At 48.1% G+C, this 24306-nt stretch overlaps 1 protein-coding gene across 1 annotated transcript in view; it reads left to right on the forward strand.

Moving 5' to 3' along the window:
• The window catches only part of SDF2 (stromal cell derived factor 2), a 93972-nt gene that overhangs the window by 46700 nt on the left and 22966 nt on the right, over nt 1-24306 (forward strand). The window contains exon 2 of the mRNA XM_078680108.1: nt 16268-16464. Within this exon, the coding sequence (XP_078536234.1) occupies nt 16268-16464 (197 nt within the window). The remainder of the gene's footprint in view (nt 1-16267; nt 16465-24306) is intronic.

Below are 24306 nucleotides of genomic sequence, written 5' to 3' on the forward strand. Positions count from 1 at the left end.
AAACCTGTGGTAGATAGCAGACTCCCTCGGGGACATTAGGGCCGATCGCAATCCTCCTCCTCTAGGGGGCCCAAGTCCGCCTCCCACTTGGTCCGCAGTGACAGGAAGGAATCAGGGAGATTATTGCAGAGCTTGCCGTAGGTGAGGGAGACGGCCTTCTCCGGGAGAGGTTCTGAGAGTAGCCGGTCCTCCAGAGGGGAGGTCGCGGGCATGGAAGTGAGGTCCGGGACAGCAGCAAGAATGGCATGTGTGATTTGCAAATAGCGGAAGAATTCAGTGGATGCAAGAGCATATTTGGCTTGGAGGTCACTAAAGGTCAGCAGTTTACCCTTATGGACAAGATCTCCCACCTCCGAAATCCCAATCGAGTCCCATCTATCGAAGCCTCGGAGGAAGCAGAGGGAACCCAGACTCTGAGTAGACCATAGAGGTGTGGCCTTGGTGATCCTGCCTGTCCATCCCAAACCTCTATTGGCCCTGTGCCAAATTGCAATTGTATGCGCCATAGGTCCAACATATCTCGCCCTAGCAGGTTTACTATAGAGGGCCCCAAGGTAACCTTCCCATCCGGTCTGACATCTGTCTAATAGGAAGGCCGGGTTTAGGGGTGAACCGTGTATCCAGTGATTTACTACCACTAGCTGTGACGCCCAATAATAAAGGCGAAGGTTAGGTTGGGCGATGCCCCTATCGTACCAACTCTGAAAAAGCTTGCAAAGGGCAATACGAGCAGCACCTCCATCCCACAACAGAAGTCTGAGCTCACCTTCCACCGTCAGAAAATATGAGTCCGGAATCAAAAAGGGGCAATTCTGCAAGACATATAAAAAGCGCGGGAGCGCCAACATTTTAAACAACGCCGCCCTACCCGGGAGAGACAGCGGAAGTGACCGCCAGTGAGTGACATCGTTGCGGAGCCTCCGCAAGGGGCCCAGCAAATTACGGTCGTAGAACGTCTTAAAGTCGGGTGTAATATAAATGCCGAGGTACATAAAACCTTCCGTGGCTATTGCAATGGAAAAACCTCGGGGCAAACTAGGTGGGGGGCCATGTAGCATATACAGCACCGATTTAGTCCAGTTTATAGCATATCCCGAGTACTTCCCGAAATTGGTGAGAACATGAAACAAACTATTGATAGACTGCGAAGACGATACGTATATCAGGATGTCGTCTGCATATAGAGATTTTGTCCACAACGTCCTCATTCCAATGGAGTCCTCTGATAGACCCAATGAGCCAGAGGCTCCAGGGTGAGGACAAACAGCAGCGGGGACAGGGGGCAGCCCTGCCTGGTTCCTCGATGGAGACGAAACCTCCGAGATGTGTGATTATTAACTCGGACCTGGCCAAAAGGTCCGTGTACAGAAGGCGCACCCAGCTAATAAAGTGAGACCCAAAGCGGCAGAGGAACTCGAATAAATAGGGCCATTCGATCGAGTCAAACGCCATTGTGGCGTCGAGGGATAAGATGGCCGCGTCCTGTTGTAGGATGGGCCGGTGACTCATAATAACATTATGTACTCTCCGAAGATTTAACGCTGTATTACGACCCGGAAGAAAAACGGACTGGTCGTCGTGTATCAGGGAAGGGAGTACTAGGAGAAGTCGGTTCGCTAGCAGCTTAGCCAAGACTTTTGCCTCTGCACTTATCAAGGAGATCGGCTGACAAGAGCCGCAGTCGGCGGGCGGTTTGGTAGGCTTGAGGATGACCGCGATGCAGGCTAACCTCAGGTCGAGCGGGAGGACCCCCACCTCTAGGCTTCTCGTATACATATTCTGGAGATGAGGAATAATGTCAGGGACCATGGCCTTCAGGAACTCAACGGGGACCCCATCGGGACCCATAGCCTTGCCGGAGTTAACGGGAAACAGAGCTGCGGTGAGTTCCTCCGCCGTGATGGCGGCATCCAGGGCCACCCTGTCCGAGTCTGAGATGGTTGGTAATCGCATCTCATCTAGTAGCTGCCGGGACTCAGTCGACCTATAGCCCTCACCAGCTGTGTAGACACATTCCAAATGATCGGCAAAAGCTTCCGCAATGTCTTGCAGGTCCACGACCACGGAGCCATCAGGTCTAGTTATGGACGACACCCATCTGGATCCCTGATCTCGACGTTCCAGCCAGGCAAGCATCTTGCCCGCACTATCTCTGAATTCATAGATCCGATGGCGCGTGTGCAGCAGCCGTGCTTGCGCCTTTTCCTGCACCAGCGCCTTATAGGCCAATTGTTGGGCACGGAGACGAGTAGCAGTAGCTTCAGATGGGGAGGCGTTATGAGACGCCTCCAGGCTAATGAGATCAGACTCCGCCTGCAGTACTTGCTCGCTATGTTTACGCAGGTAGCCCATCTTAAGAGCTAGTGCCTCACCTTTCACCACCGCTAAATATGCCTCCCAAAGCGTAACCGCCGAAGCCACTGAGCCAACATTTTCAGCAAAATAGTGCAGTACGCTCTTGCAGCGCTTCTCTAACATCTGGAATCTGCATGAGCCAGGGATTAATGATAATAGGTCCCCGCATAAATTGACGATTATAGGTTAGATCCACTGCAAGTGGCGAATGATCGGATATACCACGCGGGAGACCCCTCGGGCGGACAAAGCAACCGACGTCAGCGGAAGGACAAAATAAATAATCGATTCGAGACATACTGTTGTGTGCATTAGAGTAGTATGTGAAGTACTGAGTGTCCGGATGGTGAAGGCGCCATATATCTGCCAGCCCCAAAGCGTGCACAAAGTCTGCCAGGTCCGAGCTCTGACGATGAGATCCCCGCTTGGGCCTACGGTCTAGGTCATCACACATAGTAATGTTAAAGTCCCCTCCAATCAGTAGTGTACCCGGGGAGAGGCCTAACAATTGAGCTCCCAGCTCCTTAAGGGAGTCCCGGACCAGCGTCGGTGGAAGGTATGCAGAGATGATGTTCAGGGGGCGCCCCTCCCAAGTGGCTTCCACCAGAGCAAAGCGACCTAAGGGGTCAGCCTAGGTCCAGTAGTGAGTGAGTGCAAGGGTCCTCTTAACCAGAATCCCAGTGCCGCGGGACCCAGATGTGAACCCCGCGTGAAGCAACAACTTATAGCCTCCCCTCTGAATCGCCTGACAAGTGTTACCAACCAGGTGTGTTTCCTGCAATAAGACGATGTCAGGGGAGTGGCGCCGGAGAAACTGGAGGACTACACTTCTCTTAATTTTGTGCCCCAGGCCATTGACATTCCAAGAGAGGATAGTAAGTGTTCTAGAGTGGACCTGTGTCATGTCGGTGAAAGTGGTGAATCAGACAGGAGGAACGTCGAAGAGGAACCTCCCGTGTCGGCAAGACCTTGAGACATACCGTGGCTTAAGGCTAGGAGAATCAGGGACCCCTCGGGGGCCGAAGTCCAGCCAAGACGGCCAGTATTGCAATAAGGGACCATGGATGGGCAAGACAGCTTGACAAAAGAAGACTCTGCTGAGGACACAACAAAACATCAATGCAAGAACCAAACAACCCCAAACCCCCCCCCACTCCACACCCCTCCATGCTTCCCTGCCAGCGGATCCAGAACTATCCACACCCCAACTAGGCAGAGTGCCTGTCGCCCCCCCCCCCCAACCATGAACGGGGTACCTGGTGAGCAGTTAGTGCCACTCGCCCGACTAGTAAAGCCAGTGTAAAGAAACTAAACGTGGAAGACTACAACAGAATTAGTACAACATCCACATATTAGAAAAGTTATTTGGTAGTCAGCCGGTGCGGCCCGATCGGGGCCTAAAGGAACAGGTCTCAAAAGTAGAGATCAATGAAGTTCGGAAGCCTGTCGCTTCCAGCAGCAGTTAGCAAAAAACAAAAAAGGAACGGTAAAGACCACCCTCCTCAGCAGCTTAAAGATATTCCCCACACAATAGGGAGATGTCACTCCTCGTTGTTAACGGTCCCGGTGAACAGTTCCTGGCTCCCCGGCATGTGGCCACTTCGTGGGTGCTCCTTCGGTGCAGCATTGTCTCGTGGAGATCCTCCGACACGGCGCCATCCCTCCAGCCAATCCCAAACCTCGTATGGCGATAGAAAAAAACAGGCTTTACCATCCATTTCAACGCGCAGCTTCGCAGGGAAGAGCATGGAGTACTTGATGCCTTTATCTCGCAGAGCCTTTTTAGCCTCCAAAAAGCTGCTTCGCCTCGCCTGCACCTTCACTGTGAAGTCTGGGAACATTGAGATGCGGTGTTTTCCAAGAGAAGAGGCGGCCCAGAACGGGCTGCTTGGAGGATAGCGTCCCGATCTCGAAAATTGAAGACCCTGGCGATGATGGGGCGGGGGGGGCGCCCGGCCTCGGTTTACCCCCTGGGACTCTGTGCGCCCATTCGATGGAAAAATAGCTGGAGAGTTGCTTTGGTTTAAGGTGCTTTGTAACTAGGTCTTCCACAAATAGGTCCGCAGAAGGCTCCTCCATGCGCTCCGGAACTCCCAAAATACGGATGTTATTCCGTCTCGCCCTCCCTTCGTAATCATCCAACAGGTCACTCATCTGCTTCTGCTGTGTCTGAAGCTGGGCAACCTGTTGTTGGAGCGTAGAAGTATCATCAATAAGTCTTGACCTCAACGTTCTTCACCTTTGTATCCATCTTGCGCAGATCTGCACGCAAGAGGGTCACTTCTATATTTACAGAGTCAATCCGAGTTTCTAGGGAGGAGCGGACTCCAGCAATAGCCTCCATGACGTCTTCCAAGGTAAGAGCCTTCACTCCCTGCGAGGGGGACGCAAGTTTTGGGTCTCCTGGGGGGGCAGTGTCCTTATTATCGCCTCTAGAGCCCCAGGAATTCTTGGTTATTTGTCTCTGGTTCAAAGGCTTTCCTTCTTTATTAGACGCCATTTAAGAAGGTGCGGCAGATCCCCGGCGTAGCTGGGATAGAGAGGAGCCGGAAATAAGGCAGATAGCAGTCCTGCACCGCAATTCTAGCTATCACTCGCCCTGGCCACCAGTCACACCACTCAATCACTCCCTGCGCAAGAGCGATCCAGAGCACACAAAGAAGCCCACGCGCTCCGTGTTTGAAGACCTCTGCCTTAAGGCTTAAGTTAAGTAGGTTGAAGGTAGCGCTCAACTGCCATGTGCATCTGAAGTCCAGTAGGTGGGAGATACTGTTCAGATGTCAGTTGGTTTAAAGCAAGAACCTTGCTGGGAAATTGCATATGTCACTGTTCGAACACCTTAATAACTCCACTATGACCTTACTTCAGCACCCTTGCTAGAACAACGAGTTTCTGCAACTGAGAAGAACTAGCTTTCTCTTTACAGCTTTCCAATTTTTTTTTCCTGGGCTCTTGTTTTTTTCTCACATTTATTCCAGCATGTTTGAGGTCATATTGAGAACTGTTGCCTACTCCCGCCTGACCAAAACAAAATGTATCCTAACTAGTAGTGACGAATTTTCATGGTTAAATCTTTTGTTATTGATTGTGCCATTTCTTCAAAGTCTCTATCGGTTAGTGTTTCTTCTTAGGCAATAGCAGGTTGTTTACCAAGACCCAGAGCGATTCCCAGTGATTGTAGAAGGAGGGCTGTTTCTCTTTCTTTTCTTGCCCATTCCAACTTTCGCACATAGTTTGTTTGACGTCATTTAGAGTTTCAGAAGCTTTGAATGTTACAGTGCATACCGTTTCAGGATAACATGGACTAATGCCGCCAGGTTATAAAAAATGCAAAAATAAACCAATGTAGGGTAAAAAAAAAAATCACACAAACTATTATCAAAAGGTCCGTTTGCCACTATTGAAAGTATAATAAAAGGTACAATTGAAATACATTTGATTTTGATATAAGCATGTAGTTAGTATTTATTTTACTTCTAAACAGATGAGCTTATGGAGTTTGTTAGGTTTCTGACTAATGCAGTTTGGAAGGGTGTATTCTATTCACCGTGTGAAATTGATTGACGTCCATGGGAAACAGACTTTATGTTGATGTATATATTTTATTTCTTTTATTTTTCAATTAGGATTTAGAAGTACTACAGAGACCAGAAATACTTACAGATTTTAGACTGGCCAGCTACTGAGGGGATATCTGGTTGATAGATCTAATGCTCGTAATAGTAGTGTGCTGCCTTACGATTTTTGTTTGATATTAACTATGCACTGGTGTGGGTAGGAGGGGGGAGAGTACAATTGATGACAGCTCTTATGTTACGTTGCGGATTTTTCAATTTACAACTGTTATTATAAAAAATCAAAAAATAAAGATATTTAAAAAAGATATTAGACTAGCAGACTTAGCATATACATGTGTGTACAATAGTGTATTTTAAATTAAAGAGGACATATGAATATATATATAAAAAGCACAGTAAGACGCTGCCTCTGTATATGCTACACCAAAGAGGTATAGTATGCAGTACATTGAGTCCCCAATGGAAATCCTATTTCACAAAAAGTGGTAAATCCACTCAGTTGCGACCCCAAATACCAGGGAAATCATGGTATAATAAACTATGCCATGATGCCTACGGCTTATTGGTGTCAGCTATAAAATCTCGAAACACCCTGGATATTAAGAAGGCAAGGCTAGCCTATCGTAAAACCCAAAGCAAGGCCAAAAAGGACTGGGATGACCAGCATTGGCAGGAGCTCCTTTAGGCCAGTAGGTTGAAAAACCAGACCAAGTTCTGGCACACAGTTAAATGGGGGAACTCTGCCCACTCACAAGTCCCTGAAAACTATGTGACCCCTGCGGATTGGGTTGAACATTTCCAGTCTCAGTTTAGGGGACTGGAACCAGAAATAGTTAACCCCCTTGGCGACTTTTCTCCTAGGCCATTGACTCCCGGTCAACCCCTATTGTTTGACAAGAAAGATGTAGAGGATGCACTAAGAAAGGTTCAAGGTGGAAAAGCACCAGGAATGGACTGCATTCCGGCAGATCTCTTTAAACACGACTCAATTAACTGGGTGCCCTACATTACCTTTCTAGCTAACGCTATTGTGAGGGGGGCATGCATCCCGGATTCTTGGCATCGGGCTGAGATCTTGCCCATATTCAAAAAGGGGGATCGTTCCGTCCCGGGGAACATATCGGCCAGTACGTTTGATAGACGCTATTCAGAAAATTGTTGCCAGGATGGTACTTGCTAAGATCCAGAGCTGGATGGAATTAAAGGATGTCTCATCTCCCCTACAAGCTGGGTTTAGATCCTGTATTAGTACGATTGAACAGGTCTTTAGGTTTATACTAATTTATTGGAAGATTGTTAGTTTGGGAAGTGGCACTATTTATGCCGCTTTTGTAGACCTCGAGTCTGCTTTTGACTTAGTCCCCAGAGCCAAGCTATGGGGCGCATTAAGAAACATGGGGATGCCCCAGGAACTTCTACAACTGGTATTTTGTTATATGAAGCGAATTTTGCCCAGGTCAGATGGGGCAAACAAGGGCAGGTCACGGAGAGATTCCCGGTGTCTCGTGGTGTACGCCAAGGGTGCGTACTAGCACCTACCCTGCTTTTGTTGTTCATTAACAGGGTTGTGCAGTACTTTGCAGCATTTCCAACTGACACCCCAGCCTTAGGTGGCACCAAGTTTCCGCTCCTTATGTATGCGAACGACACCTTAATAATGTCAAAAACTCAGAAGAGCCTCCAGGCTGCCCTAAACAAATTTGAGGAATTTTGCCTAATAAATGACCTAGAGGTCAATGTAACAAAACCAAAATTCATGGTTTTAACAAAAAATAGACCTGTGGTTGGACATGTTACTATGAATGGCTCCAAATTAGAGCAGGTAAATGTCATGACATATCTAGGGGTCGTTTTGGAAAGTAGGCTTAGCTGGAAACCCCAGATTGATACTCTCTCCCTTAAGTTCGCGCAGTTATCAGGGTGTCTAGTTAAGAAACAGAGATCTTCTCTGACTAAAAGGATAGGTCCTGCTTTGAAAATCTACAACGCCAAGATAAGTTCAGCGATCTTGTATGGCGCGGACCTTTGGGCTTTTGCGGACCTTTTCCCGATAGTCAGACTTCAAAATAAATTTATTAGAAACCTAGTAGGCCTCCCCTGTTCTAGTCCTTTGAAGTCTCTCTTATTGGATTTGGGTTGCCACGCAATTGATGATGAGGCACATTACAAACCAGTGGCCCTGTGGAGGGGAATTTGGACTACCCCTGAACTGGCACTTTTTGCCAAAGAAATTTTGGATGTTAGATCCGTGGTGGGCTTGGGTAACATTCCCTGCTTCGAACAAGTAAGATTGCTTTTAGGGAATATGGGACTGAGCAACCTGTGGACTGATCCGGCTAACAACCCCTTCCCATTAAAAAAGTATTTTAAGGTTTTATACTGGCTCACAGTACGACAAAAATATATTGACCAGATAAACACCTCCTCCCTGTCCGGTAGGTTCCTGGAACACAAACTTGACGCATCCTTAGAAGAATACTGGGATATCATCACTAAGAGTAGTGACAGGAAGCTATACCACTAGTTTAGGGTTGGCTCGCTCCCAATAAGATCGTTCACTAAAAAATGGAAAAGACAGGAGAATGAGTCTTGCCCCTAGTGTAAGGACCAGAAGGAGTCACTTGGCCATTTATTTTTTGTATGCCCTGCCTATGTAGCCCCCCCGGACTAAATGGCTTAAACCAATTTGTAAAAATATGGGAACACGGGTGGGGCTGGAGGCTCTAAGGATTATGAGAGCTGATACAAGGGAATCAGTTGGAATTGCAGGAGCAACGTTCCTGGACTGGACGTGGATAATCAGAGCCAACCAATTAGATAGAGGCCAAACAGTAGTGACTTGAATTGTTTTAAAACATTTTCTGAGCCCGCTATTAATTTTCTATGTAACTTATTTGCTTGGTAGCTGCACCATTTTTTGCACACTACATTTTGCAGTTTTATTGTGATATGAATTGTTTTGTAAGCATTCATTGTCATGCTTAAGCATTCACTGTTATGCCTAAATGTTTTTTAAAATTATTTTGATATGTGTAAAAGGATGATGTTCATTGTGATATGTGTTAAAGTATGATGTCTATGTTAATTTTTAATGCTTGTCTTTTATGATGAAATAATCGAAATAAAAACGTATGAACTGAACTGAGTCCCCAAAGGTATGGCAAATGTTAAAGTAGATAATACCTTACTAGCAATTTAGTGGTAGCTGGGCTGAGCAGTTAGGCTTATCAGAGGGTATTGTTAGGCATTTATTGTACTTACTCGGGCAAGAAATGATAGCACACACTCAAAGACTGAATCCAGACCTATTGGTTGTTACTTTATTTTATTCTAGAACCATGAATCACTTAGTGCAGGTATGTTTTACAGTTTGTAAAAGTAGCAGTACTTTTCAAGAATGCAGTAATGCTTTGTAAATACAGTATTAATAATCTGTAAATGTCAATCAAATATAGTTGTATGCTTTTGCAGTGATAAGGTTAGACAGTTCAATGCAATAGATAGAACAACAGTTCAATGAGATGGAGGAAAAACAATGTTAAACAGATTGCAGGTAAGTACTCAACTTACTTTCCGTAAGCTTTGGGGGTTTAGGACAACACAGGGCAAGGTTCAAGACCAGGTAGGTGCTGCACCGCCAGTGGCACTGGGGCGGCTGGGTGCAGAGGTCACCGGGCCCAATGTTATACATTGAAGCCGGGGGTACCTCAGTGAGGCACAGTTTGCAGGTACTTATCCGCTGTCTTAGGGCAAATGCCCCAGGAGTTGAAGTGAGCATTGGGGGGGGCCACAAAGCAGCATGAAAACAATACTACAAGCAGCACAGGGGTGGCCGGGTTCAGGGTGCAAATTGGCATCTGGTGCCCAATGCTTTCCAATGGAGGTGGTTGGTTCCAGGAAGGGACTGCAGGCTTGGACCAGGAGGCTGGACGGAGGTGGCCAATGGCTGGGCAGGTAAGTTGGATAGCTGGGGGATACCTGGGCACCATCATCTGGGCTCCCCAGTTTCGGGGCAGAGGATGCAGGGGTGCCTTTTGGTGTCAGGTTATCTCAGTTGGTTCTTGTCGCCGTCAGGGGGACCATTCGAACAGTGGCTATAGGCGTTGAGGGGATGGGAGGGTCCTGTAGAGGTCAGCCACTGATGCAGATGAGGTCAGGATTGCCGGGAGACTTCAAAGGATAGGCGAGTCACTCAAACTCGGGCTGTGGGCCTCGGGTGCAGAGCCTGCAGATGACACGGATCCATCTGGATCCAGAGTCCTTGAATTTGGATTCAGCTTCAGAGCCCTGATCCTCTCGATCCCTGGGGCCTCGAAGTAATGCTCCAGGAGAAAGAGGAAAGGAGCAAGATACATGAATATTGTAAAAGAAATTGCCCATGTTGGGGGATCATTTGTTATTTACAAAATGGCCAGAGGCAGCTTCCTCACATAGATACCCCAAGGAAGGGGAAGATATATTGGGTCTTCTTCTAAATATTAAAATTGGCCTTCTATTAATGCTACAGGTACTGCTGCCAGGACATAGGTGGCCACTGCTGATCAAATATGGTAGTCTTTCCATGAAGGAGTAAAGAGAGGGCCCACTTTCCTCGCTAGCATTAGAGCCCAGGTAACCCTTGCTGCTTTTTACCAAAGGTGTCAAAAGTATAATTGGTGCTGCAGGTACAGTGGCACCAGGGCCCAGCGGTATGAGTAGCCAACTCAACACCAATTATGGCTGTTTTACTATTCTTCCTTTCTTGCATTAGGGTCCACTGCACGCTTTCTGTGCCAGTATTGCTTTGGGCCTCGGAGCAACGGTCCACGGGAGGGGAAGATTAAAGCAGAGGAGACAACTTAGTTTGATCTTCAAGAGATAAGGGGGATGTGGGAAAATGGGAGTTCATGTTTCTAATAAAGAGACTGCGCCCCTTGCAAGGCAGTAGCTATCATTAGTAAAGCAGGTGCATCAGCACTGGTACCCAGAAGTCTGAGGGGATCACTGCATCACAGTTATGATGGTCTTATTTTAAACAATCATTTGCAAAGTCAATAGCTCTTGCTTATGCAAGAGCTGTGGCCTTTGCCAATGTCTTTTACCCATGTTGTAGAGCACTGTGACTGCTGTGCAGCTTGACTAAAAGTATTTTTTAATGCTATAAGTTATTTACAAAAAATCCCTGCTAAGATGCAAGAAGATGCAAACGAAAGTGTGTATAGTTTTAAAAAAAATAACTTTTAGCCACACTACTCTACAACATATTGGCTTTTTCAGTGCTTGTTTTCAGTTTCAAAACTCATTATGTCTCATCTGAATACCTCCACACCATCCTGCCACGTTCCCTACAGGGCACTCTGCAGGCTGTGTGAACCCTCATTGGTATCTGAAATCAGCCTGGAGGTGTGTTTTTTCACACGTTAGACAATGCACAACCACTAGAGAACTCATTGGATTTTTCCATGGTCGAATGGGCAGGCCTCCCACTACCATAATTAAAGGCTAAAATGCAATGCCCTATAAGAATCAGTTCAGCTTCCACTGGTATTGTCTCCCCACAGCCTTGTACTACGGGAAGTACACCCTATGGGATTAAGGGGGCAACTTGAACGCACCGCTTGGCAAGCGAAACTTGGTGTTCTACTAAGAAGCAGCAATGAAAACATGCAGCACTCTTACTGGACGATCTGTTTCTGAGGTACGCTGAATGAAAAATAACAGGGCATATCTTGAACAAGCATTCACAAAGTAAACGGGCCTGGCTTGCATTTAGAGTCCTCAATGAAATAAAAAGTATTGCTTTGTGTTTAAGAGGCATCTGTTTACCACAGAAAAGTAAATTTGCAGCTTCATCCTCATTTAGGTCAGGGTGGCATTGAACTGCGCTTGTAGGGTTGCTGGGTTTTCCAGAAAGAGTCACCCTCACACACACACACACAGCCACCCACACACACACAGAGCCACCCCCACACACACAGAGCCACCCCCACACACACAGAGCCACCCACACACACAGAGCCACCCACCCACACACAGAGCCACCCACCCACACACAGAGCCACACACAGGGAACATAGGCCAGAAAAAACGCTCACAACGAGGGAACAGGGGGCAGGAGAGCAAGCACAACGAGGGGGCAGGAGAGCAAGCACAACGAGGGGGCAGGAGAGCAAGCACAACCAGGGGGCAGGAGAGCAAGCACAGTCAGGGAGCAGGTGAGCAAGCACAGTCAGGGGGCAGGAGAGCAAGCACAACGAGGGGATAGGAGAGCAAGCACAACGAGGGGGCAGGAGAGCAAGCACAACAAGGGGGCAGGAGAGCAAGCACAAACAACGAGGGGGGAGGAGAGCAAGCACAAACAACCAGGGGGCAGGAGAGCAAGCACAACCAGGGGGCAGGAGAGGAAGCACAACCAGGGGGCAGGAGAGCAAGCACAACCAGGGGGCAGGAGAGCAAGCACAGTCAGGGGGCAGGAGAGCAAGCAGAGTCAGGGGGCAGGAGAGCAAGCACAACGAGAGGGCAGGAGAGCTAGCACAGGGAGGGGGCAGGAGAGCAAGCACAGCGAGGGGGCAGGAGAGCAAGCACAGCGAGGGGGCAGGAGAGCAAGCACAGCGAGGGGGCAGGAGAGCAAGCGCAAACAACGAGGGGGCAGGAGAGCAAGCACAAACAACGAGGGGGCAGGAGAGCAAGCACAAACAACGAGGGGGCAGGAGAGCAATCACAGCGAGGGGCAGGAGAGCAAGCACAACGAGGGGGCAGGAGAGCAAGCACAACGAGGTGGCAGGAGAGCAAGCGCAAACAACGAGGGGGCAGGAGAGCAAGCACAAACAACGAGCTGGCAGGAGAGCAAGCACAACGTGGGGGCAGGAGAGCAAGCACAACGAGGGGGCAGGAGAGCAAGCACAGCGAGGGGGCAGGAGAGCAAGCACAACCAGGGGGCAGGAGAGCAAGCACAGCGATTGGGCAGAAGAGCAAGCACAAACAACGAGGGGGCAGGAGAGCAAGCACAGCGAGGGGGCAGGAGAGCAAGCACAACGAGGGGGCAGGAGAGCAAGCACAACCAACGAGTAGGCAGGAGAGCAAACGCAACGAGGGGGCAGGATAGCAAGCACAAACACCTTACCTGCGTTATCCAAGCTGCGAGCCGCGACCAGGAGAGACTCCGCGCCGGCTCCAGAGGGACGCGTGCTGCACTCGCTGCCCCTCTACCTTCAAGCACACACAAAATCCTGCTCGTCCCGGCATCCACATTGTAATTCAAATAATACGTACTATGGTCCTGCTCGCAATGTGGTGAACATGGCAATTAACAATGTTCGCCATATCATCCAGCTTGCCATGGGGGATAAAACTCGTGGCACAATTAAGCATATCAGGCTTAAGGTGCACGGGGTACGCTGCGAGCATTTTATCCCGTTCAAACTGAGCAGACTAACACGCTCCCCTCTGTTTAAATTGCGTGTAACACCGAGACGCGGGCCTGCAACCCCGCGATAGCTCCCCCTAAGGTCCTGGGTATGCCATGACAAAACCACAGGGTTGGGAATGCCATTTTGCCCCTCGCGATCCCGCCAACAAACGGGCCAACAAACCAGATGCCGCCCATTTTGCATTACAGTTGAGCAGCGGCTGGAAAACTAAGCTTATTCGACTAGGGTGCATTAATTGATAACATTAAGCAGGATCCGAACCTGCGCGGCGAGACCCTATTTCATTTCGGCCTCAGCGCATGGCCGCCATTTTACCTCAGGCCAACAAACCGGACGCCGCATATATTGCATTGCCTTTAAGTAGCGCCCGCCAAACTAAGCTTATTTGACCAGTGGCAGGAAGTCCCAGAGCACAGTGTAATGGCCCTCGAGCCAGCTCAGCCTCCGGCTGCTGGCTGTGTCGGGATCCGGGCTCGGCCTCTCTCTCTCCCCACTGCGCTTGTCTCTTCACTAGCTTCGGCATCGGTCCCCACTGGTGAGAACAGCGATCGCCCGTCCAGCTGCAATCATGCGGAGCTTCGCCAGGTCCGAGGCGCTGCTCCAGTCATTTCTTCTGTGTTTTACAGCGATACTGCAGACATACACTGCAAGCGTAATGTTGAATGGCTCTTGTAATCAAGAGAGATTTATAGGACGCAGTTCTCACCACCCACCAGTGTATACGCAGGCTCATGTAAATGTATGTATTTCGATTTATATAGCGCACGTTTCACCCAGGGGTCTCAAGGCGCTTGCTTAGGGAACCCGTCCTGGTATTCCCCTGTGAGAGATACCCCGGCAAGGTATTCACAAGGTGAAAGCCAGGCATCCCGCCGCGAGGGGCCGTAGTGGAGATTAAGCAAGCTATTGCCCAGAGTCGCAGAGTGTGACCCCGTGAGTCGAGTAGTCACCGGAGCGAGAATTGTCGAGTCCGTGGAATTTTTGAGCCCGAGACCCGCCGAGGCGGGGAATCGAACCCTGGTCCACGGCTGATCTCAGCTTCCGGGTCTGCCACCTCTAACCACTGAGCCACACTTCTCCACTACGCAGGCTCATGCCGCTCCTGTTTTCACTTAGCATGCGAAAGCACCAAAACACCACCATCTTTCTCCAAGGCATTAGCAGGAATGCCTCAGAGAAAGCCCCGTCATTTTCGGATTCAGGGGCGTGGTTTTCGTTCTCTCCTCTTTCCCATTGGCTGGAATGTAAAATTCCAGCCAATGGGAAGAGGAGAGAAAGGAAAGAAGCGAAAAAACACGCCCCCGAATCTGAAAAAGACGTGGCTTGAACGGAGTGATGCCCCTCTCCTCCAATGGCTGGCCTCCGGGTAGGAAGCCAGCCAATGGAGAAGAGGGGCGGGTTCAAGCCCCACTCTAGAAAACATTAAATCTCGGAGCGAGACTGCGCAAGCGCAGCCTATGGTCCGAGACCTAAAAAGTAGCTCCAAAAACAGGAGCAGTGAAAGAACACAAGTACGTGGGCCTAGCTCCAGATATTGGACAAAAGGCGAGACTGCATGACTCACGCATGCCGCGACAAATAGAAAAGAAGCAAATAAGAGCAACGCTGCAGCTAACCAATGGTAAGGTATGGGCAGGCTGAAGCTCCCTAAACTTCAAACAAAATGGCTCAAAGAGACCGTGCATGTGCTGTCTAAGCAAGACCTGAAAAGGGGCATGAGAGCTTATTTTCCTTTCTAGCATTAAGATAGAGGACACAGTTGCAGAAAAAAGCAAGGCGACAAGAGAGATCTCTTTTTTACTGACCGGGACAGAGAGGGCCTGTTTCAAGATTGGAGTGAGGGCCCAGTCAGGCATAGTGGGCAAGGGGTGTAAGAGGCAGAGGAGATAGCCTGCTACTCTGGACTGCAGTTATCATTAGTGCAGCAGTTGTTTAGGGTTCAGGAGTGTGAGGGGCTCACAACACCCCAATTATGGGAAGCAGAATTTTTGGGTCCATTACTGTTTTTGTTTGATGCATTTGCTGTCTCATGTTTAATGCGGTTTATGTGCTATAGAAAATGTACTTCTGAAATGATCTCATAATCACGCCCCTTGCGCTCAGCCCTATTCCTCCTGCTCCCCCTATCCTTTCCATAAAGTTTTGAAGGAGGGCTCGACTTCAAAACATTTTGCTTAGAGGCTCAGAGCAAAAAAGTTCTAGGCCTTCTGGTCTAGAATTAGGTAAAGATGTTCCTTGCTCTTGTGACTCTATACGAGCGGTGCACCCAATAAATGAAGGTTGCCACAATCAGGGCGGCTTTAGAGCTGATAGCGCCCTGTGCAACAATCACTTTTGGCACTCCACATCCCGTGACCACCTCTTCGGATTCTCTCCCTATCACCTGCAAAAGTGCCCCCTATCTCTCCCATCATAAGATATTGCTAAGCACATTACCCCCTGAGGTCACAGCGTCCCCCTCTCCACAGGTCAGTGCCCAGGGCGACCGCACCAGTCTCAGTGCCGTAAAGCCGACCCTGGCCACAATAAGAATGAAGGTGCCCCAGAATCTACCGCCATTTTGCAACTAGTAAGCGACCAATGTTGGTTTCATGCATTAGCTCCACCATGGAAGCACTAGTTGCCTTCGTGGTAGGATGTATCCCAGACTTAAAGATGGTGATTATTTTAGTTAAGTTAGACTACTATTTTTCTATGTAATATTTCTCCACCAAAATGTAGCATTATCGAACACTTTGCATATATATTAACAATATCCACATCTAAATACTCACAACGATAACAAGCTGCGGAGGCCCTTCGTCTATGCAGCCATGTACGTTTTTAATGTATCATTGTTAATGTATGGTAAGTTGACATCACTAAATTGGCGGGTAGTAAATAACGAACCAAAAGAAGCTAAGGTTTGCCTTTTGCTCTCTTCAGGCAGCGGGCAGCAGTCGGTTACCGGAGTGACCTCTGTGGACGATGGCAACAGTTACTGGAGAATCAGAGGGAAGATGGACACCGTGTGCGGGAGGGGAACAGCCATCCGATGCGGACAGGTCATCCGAATCACGCACGTCAACACGGGGCGGAACCTGCACAGTCACCATTTCACGTCACCGCTCTCTGGCAACCAGGTAAGCAGGAGGCCCGGGCCGGGTTCTGGGCCTCTAAACAGAGCGAGCAGACCGCTGTTTTGTAATGAAGAAACATTGTGCCGGCGATTCTGTTTTACCATAGTAGCCATAGCCATAAGCTTTCAACACGCCTCTCACCTAACACAGCTCAGCTGCGTTGCCTTATCTCAAGAAACCAATGCCAGCGGAAATATGTGTGGTACGACAAATGACGGAGAAACACCTCCCTTTCATTATTTGTACATCTGTAAGCAATACACGGTGTTTCATATTTCCAGATATTTCTGTTTGTGGGAGATGTGACATTCACCTTCCAGTGCCTTACTTCCCAAGACGCCCCTTAACGTTCATCTGGGAGCCTTTGGGATGCCTTTAGGATGGAGATTTTGCACATCGGCTTTAACCAGTAGTCTGTCATGTGGCCTTTTTCAAAATAGAAAATATAATTTGCTAGTTATGGTTGGCAATTTAAAGTGAAAAACTATTTAAATTCGCAAGTTATGCTTAGGACAGTAATACATAACGTAAATAAGCCATGCTTACCTTAACTCGCACACAAAAAGCAATGCTCATTACCTCACCCTTGATGTGACAGACCCTATTACAAATGTTGCAAATAAGCTTAAAGGTGAGATTATGCATCGATTTACCCGTAACACCATGAAAGAGATGTCTATAAATCTTATATTATTTATTGGTTTCAGTATATGTTCTGATTGAATTACATTGCACTTCACTTGTAGGTGTATTTATTATTGGTATAAATATAACGAGGTCAAAAACCTTGTATTTCATATGCAAGTTCTGGATTGAAAACCTAACCATACTTCACTTGAGAATTTCAGTTGTTTTCGGATTTAATTCATAACCATAACATCTCTAGTGTATTTGTGAGTTTTTTTATATTATTGCCAAAGCTATCCATATCGTCACTTTAACCTTGTTTCTTGTTGAGTTAATTTCTGCGTTTTTTTTTATCATATACCAAATCCAGCAGTTTCCTACACCTAATCCACCAACCCTTAAATTTGATCAGGCAAAGCCAGGCCTTGGCATAATCCACCACTGCACACAGTCTACGGCCATCTGCAATGGCTATTGGCCACTGGGTCTCACCTATGGACAGGCTGTTTTCTTTTTAATCAACTTTAAAAAAAGTTTTCAAGACCTTGTTGTTTGGGTCATGGACACTTGCACTATTGTGTGGACTTTTGTTGGACCTCCAGGGTTTGCACACCCAGCACCAGGTCTGCGGGTGGTCCAAAGCCTCTTGTCATGGATTTGCAGACCCTTCCCAAGGGTTCACTGACCTTGGGCACTGTCCTTCGGAAGAGGCAAAAGCACCTTGACCATTCATGGAATTTGCATGTCTCAAAGATGACCCTCCCAGATCATACTACCTAGAACCTTAGTCCAGCCTTCATCAGATCAGCAAAACAGACGGGGAAGTCGAATTGGAGACCCATGATTCATTCCACTTGGTGCTCCACTCAAAATTCTAGGCCTGGTAACAAGAAAGACCATATCAGCAACTTGGGATTCTAATCCATCATTGCAGTCAACCACATGAGTGATTTGTGATCTGCCTGGCCGGCAAACGTACTATCAAACAAGTAAGAACAGAACCTCCTCATGTCCCATTCTCTTGATCTGTTTGCTAGAAAGGAGTCTTTGGCTGGGACACTAGATGCTCTCTACGCTTGTAATTAAAGTGAGCAAGCATTACTACATCTCCTTTATCTGAGGCACCCTTCTTTACAATGAAGGGTTGACCTTAGTAAGGTGCCTTCAGAACAGATCCATTACATAGTGCTGCCTTAAGGTCCTGAAAGGCCTTCTGTCCCTAGAAAGACCAAATCACTCTGTTCAACTGCTTATTGGATGTCAGGGCTGTCAAGAGTGGAACTTTTGTCCCCGAATTCGCCACATTTGTTTTTTTAAAGGATTTTTATTATGTTCCACTACACCAAACATGAAGTACAATGCACCTATAAGAAAATACAATGTGTCTACTATTCACGTTGATGTTTATATTCGATAACAATCGAGCGCATGTCATCAACATTGCTCAAATGTACATTTCATTTGTCCTCAGATGTTCCTTTGTGGATGCTAATAGGATCAGTCTTTTCTGTTAATTTACTTAACTCAGGATGATCAATCACAGTGCACTTAAGTGAGCAAAATCAAATAGACTAAGCATCAGTCACTTATGCATTGAGAAGTTACCTATGAATCGATGGGTACAATGAATCCGAAAATGCGTGCCTAAGGGCGCGGAATGTAGTTCGGTAGATTGAAAGAGGTACTGTTAACATTGATGTAAGCTAACAAGAACATTACAGAACAAAGAAGTCACCACCCCAAGGGTTGTCACTGGGTAGTGTTAGTGTTAACCTGTGTCACCTAACAGTAAAGTCATAAGGACCATGTGGCGAGTAATATTTGTACTGGCCTTAATCTGCTGTAGCACATCTTTCCAGAACGCTTGAACACAGTTGCAAAACCACCACATGTGCGCTATCATGCCTCTATTGGTATTTACAGTGCCAGCATAGCTAACCGGACTGGTGTGAGCTACCAACTCAAGAGAATTTATACCTCTTTTCTTTACTAGTGGAGTACATGGAAGAGGTCATAGATTATGCCCACATTTGTGACCATGAGGTAGCTTCTAACGTGACTCCCAGTTCCTCTTCCCATTTAAGGGCATACCAAGGTTAGACGGCTCGAGACTGAGCAGCAACTAGTTTACTAGCTTCCCAGTTTTCAGAATCGGTTGTGCATCTTTCTTGGTCACCTCACTGATGGCTAGGTAGCCCACACAAAAATGTAAATCTGTTGATCTTTGCTTAGGCACCAGTACCACTGGACTGGCCAATGGTCTAAAGGCTTCCACAATCATTCCCAGGTATAACATTTGTCTTGAAGGCTTGTTGGTTTTGGTCTGACATCACATAAACCATGTTGTTGCCACATAGACAGACAAGTGTCAACCCTAGAGGCAGAAAAAAGAGATGGGAAAAATCATCACAGAATCTTTCTACACTCTGCTAATCAGAAGTCAGTTCGGATACCAGTTGTAACCTATCCACATAACAATCTTTCTCATCACTATGCAATAAGCCAGGAAGTGGTTTATTATCTTTCGCAACCTTCTCGGTCATTGCCATGATTTTCATTGTAAAATCTCTCCCTAGGAATGGCTTAAGCTAGTTGACAAGGAGCACCTTTTTGGCTCCCATATGGCACCTGTGTCCACCAAACGGCTTGCTTCAGATACCTTCTGCATTACCTTTTGTGGCCCAGATGGGCTTCAGCACCAACACCTACTAATCCTACTGGTACCCATTTAGTGTCACTTTCTGATCATACCACTCCGTCATCAGCCCTTATGTTGCCTGAAGGTTAACCTCACCTGACTCCTGTGTTCCACCATCAATTTCCTCATGCCAATCACATAGTCCACCATTTCTTTTTGAGGTAACTCTGAAGTTCCTTCCTACCCTTCACTGACTAAGGCGAGTGGCCACACACTGGTGCCCAAAATGAAGTTTGGAGGACTGAACCTAATAGCTTTCTGTGAAAGAGACCTGGCAGGAGAAGATCCCACTTCCTCCAAGGCTCCCTGGGAGAGTCACATCATACTCTTAAAAGGTATAGTTAGACCTTTCCACCAACCCATTGAACTTGAACTTGCTGGTGGTATGCCATGAAGAACTGTTAAGTTATACAAGCTTGCTCTCACATTTCTTATAAAACAGGATATAATGTGTACCCCTCCCCCCATCAGAAATCACTGTCTATGAAATCCAACCCTAGAAATAATCCCCAGGAGTTCCCTAGCTAATACCTCTGCAGCCGTGCTCTACAAAGGTAGTGCCGTTGGATACCTGGTGCCATTATCCACCACAGCCAAGATTTATTAGGTCGAGGGACCGTTAAGCTGCGAAGCAGCTTCCGGTCCGGAGAATTAATGTCCTCTAGTGGGGCTTCAGAACCCGCCTCCCTGCTCTGTCTCTCCACCATTGGCTGGCTTCCTAAAAGGAGGCCAGCCATTGGAGGAGAGAGCCGTCCCTCCAAAGAAGCTCCGTCTTTTTCGGATTTGGGGGCGTGATTTTTTGCATTCTTTAGCCCTGTGACGTCGTCTGTCACTCAGGGCGCAAAAAACACGCCCCTGAATCTGACAATGGCGGCGCTTTTCTTTAGGCCATTTCACAACAACAGCCGCCCCAAGAAGTCGCAGCCTCCTCCACCTAGCAGTCTCTGTGTGCGAAAATAGCACCCAGAGTCGTGGATGAGCCAACAATAACAGTAAAACATATTCATCAAAACCCACTATGCTGTAAACATTGGGTAAAACGTCATTTCAGATTGAAAATGATTGCATTCTCGAGACCTCACAGAGGTAGGTTATGTACTGTTTGCAGCATGCAACTTCAGTTGACTCAACTGTTACTGCGGATTTTGTCAATGCTTATTTTATTCCGTTGTTTCTTGCTTCATAACTATGCTCGTGCGTAGCCCTAGCAATACATAAAACAACAAGGAGTGACTTGTAACTATTTAGAGCGCACGCAAGTCTCCCTTATCACTGCTGCCAGCCAAGGAAACTGCTACTTGACAATCGTAGACCCTTGCTTTCACGGCGGAGCTCTCACCTTCTGAAGCGCTAGGGTATGGCCGGCTGGATAGCCGGGCCTGGCGGAGAATGAGCGCTCGCTGCCGATTCTGTTCTATTTTCGCACGTAACGCGGCCGGCAGCGGTGCGGCTTCTTGTTCCTGCTGCTCCATGTTAGCATCCAGACTCCCGGCTGTTTCTAACCGAACCTCCATGTTTACGGAAATTAGATTTGATGGTACGCTATCGCTATTTTGTTTTCTTTTGCAGCTTTGTACAGCGCGAACTCAATTCGATTACGTAGCTGCTAACTTTTCACATTACTTACGTGTGACATTTTGTTTGTTTTCAGTTAAATCATTAGTGACATTCTATTGCTAAATGCGTGACACTTCGATTGCCACTTTGTGTGCGCCCGGCCCCTTTTATTAGGTCTCGGTAATTGTGGAAGTGTGGAAATGTTATACAAATAAGTCTTTATTAATGCCACAAAAAGTACTTTAATTATATTTACGAAGATCAGAAAACGGCGTCACCTGAACTTTTCTTGAGATTCACAGCCGTGGGTCTGTTTCCATAAACTGGTTGCAGTTATGTCCAGTATGTTACTGTTTATGTGCCCGGCGTTATTTTTCCACGCGCTTAAAGGGATGTATATTTAAGGAGGGATGGAGGGCGCATGAGTATACGCTTGATTATTAGGTTGCATTTTTGTTCATCCGTGTTGTTTATCTTCCTATTGTTGTGGGGCAGTTTCTAACGTGCCATTATTTTCGCAAACATGGATTTCCCCAGTGTTAAGTTCTCGGAACTCCGCCACTGAATTAGCCGTGCAGGCGGGAACTTTACTTTAGCGTTATAAAATTGAATTTGTTATCCGGCTGGTGTTTGTGTACGTCTCCATCTCAGAGGGTGTTTTTTCTTGACCCTATCCGTGGCTTTATTGAAAATGGGGAGGGAGGGAGGGGGGAATGGACGCCGACATCATTTAGAGGGTTTTGAACGGCATCCAGTAAGTTCTTGCACCGATTCCTCGGAGATTATGTGGTACTTAACTCCTGTTTCTTGTGTGTATGAGCGAGCACTTTCAGACTTATTTACCATGTTTCACCCCGTGGAGTCCTGTATCTTTGCCTATTGAACGAGGAAACTCCATTTCCCAGGTGTGTGTGCAAGGGGCTGCCGACCTCCCGTCTTGGGCTGTGAAATACCTGTCCCGGGGGTGCCTTGATCGTCCTACCAACGCCAGAGGAGGCTGCCATGGCCTCGGCACCCCACGTGGGGGGCGGCCACGTCGCTTCTTGGCAGAGTGTGAGTGCAGAGTGTGAGTGCAGAGTGTGAGTGCAGAGTGTGAGTGCAGAGTGTGAGTGCAGAGTGTGAGTGCAGAGTGTGAGTGCAGAGTGTGAGTGCAGAGTGTGAGTGCAGAGTGTGAGTGCAGAGTGTGAGTGCAGAGTGTGAGTGCAGAGGAGTGAGTGCAGAGGAGTGAGTGCAGAGGAGTGAGTGCAGAGGAGTGAGTGCAGAGGAGTGAGTGCAGAGGAGTGAGTGCAGAGGAGTGAGTGCAGAGGAGTGAGTGCAGAGGAGTGAGTGCAGAGGAGTGAGTGCAGAGGAGTGAGTGCAGAGGAGTGAGTGCAGAGGAGTGAGTGCAGAGGAGTGAGTGCAGAGGAGTGAGTGCAGAGGAGTGAGTGCAGAGGAGTGAGTGCAGAGGAGTGAGTGCAGAGGAGTGAGTGCAGAGGAGTGAGTGCAGAGGAGTGAGTGCAGAGGAGTGAGTGCAGAGCAGTGAGTGCAGTGTGCAGAGCAGTGAGTGCAGAGCAGTGAGTGCAGAGCAGTGAGTGCAGAGCAGTGAGTGCAGAGCAGTGAGTGCAGAGTAGTGAGTGCAGAGTAGTGAGTGCAGAGTAGTGAGTGCAGTCAGTGCAGAGTAGTGAGTGCAGTGCAGACTAGTGAGTGCAGTGTGCAGACTAGTGAGTGCAGTGTGCAGAGTGGTGAGTGCAGAGTAGTGAGTGCAGTGAGTGCAGTGCAGAGTAGTGAGTGCAGTGCAGAGTAGTGAGTGCAGAGTAGTGAGTGCAGTGTGCAGAGTAGTGAGTGCAGTGTGCAGTGTAGTGAGTGCAGTGTAGTGAGTGCAGTGTGCAGAGTAGTGAGTGCAGTGTGCAGAGTAGTGAGTGCAGTGCAGAGTAGTGAGTGCAGTGTGCAGAGTAGTGAGTGCAGTGCAGAGTAGTGAGTGCAGTGCAGAGTAGTGAGTGCAGTGCAGAGTAGTGAGTGCAGTGCAGAGTAGTGAGTGCAGTGCAGAGTAGTGAGTGCAGTGTGCAGAGTAGTGAGTGCAGTGTGCAGAGCAGTGAGTGCAGTGTGCAGAGCAGTGAGTGCAGTGTGCAGAGCAGTGAGTGCAGTGTGCAGAGCAGTGAGTGCAGTGCAGTGAGTGCAGTGCCGAGTAGTGAGTGCAGTGTGCAGAGTAGTGAGTGCAGAGTAGTGAGTGCAGAGCAGTGAGTGCAGTGCAGTGAGTGCAGTGTGCAGAGTAGTGAGTGCAGTGTGTGCAGAGCAGTGAGTGCAGTGTGCAGAGCAGTGAGTGCAGTGTGCAGAGCAGTGAGTGCAGTGCAGTGAGTGCAGTGCAGAGTAGTGAGTGCAGTGCAGAGTAGTGAGTGCAGAGTAGTGAGTGCAGTGCAGAGTAGTGAGTGCAGTGCAGTGTGCAGAGCAGTGAGTGCAGTGTGCAGAGCAGTGAGTGCAGTGCAGAGTAGTGAGTGCAGTGCAGAGTAGTGAGTGCAGTGCAGAGTAGTGAGTGCAGTGCAGAGTAGTGAGTGCAGTGCAGAGTAGTGAGTGCAGTGCAGAGTAGTGAGTGCAGTGCAGAGTAGTGAGTGCAGTGTGCAGAGTAGTGAGTGCAGTGTGCAGAGTAGTGAGTGCAGTGTGCAGAGTAGTGAGTGCAGTGTGCAGAGTAGTGAGTGCAGAGTAGTGAGTGCAGTGCAGAGTAGTGAGTGCAGTGCAGAGTAGTGAGTGCAGTGCAGAGTAGTGAGTGCAGTGCAGAGTAGTGAGTGCAGTGCAGAGTAGTGAGTGCAGTGCGCAGAGTAGAGAGTGCAGAGTAGTGAGTGCAGAGTAGTGAGTGCAGGTGCAGAGTGCTGTGTATTGGCAATGTAAATGACAATGGCATTTATTTATGATTTAAAGAAAAAAAAGAAATGTCATGAGCAATGCCAATAGCTCTACCTTTAATGATGCCGAGACCATTGAATTGTAAA

This window comes from Lissotriton helveticus, chromosome 3_1 (genome assembly GCF_964261635.1).
Source record: "Lissotriton helveticus chromosome 3_1, aLisHel1.1, whole genome shotgun sequence".
NCBI lineage: Eukaryota > Metazoa > Chordata > Amphibia > Caudata > Salamandridae > Lissotriton > Lissotriton helveticus.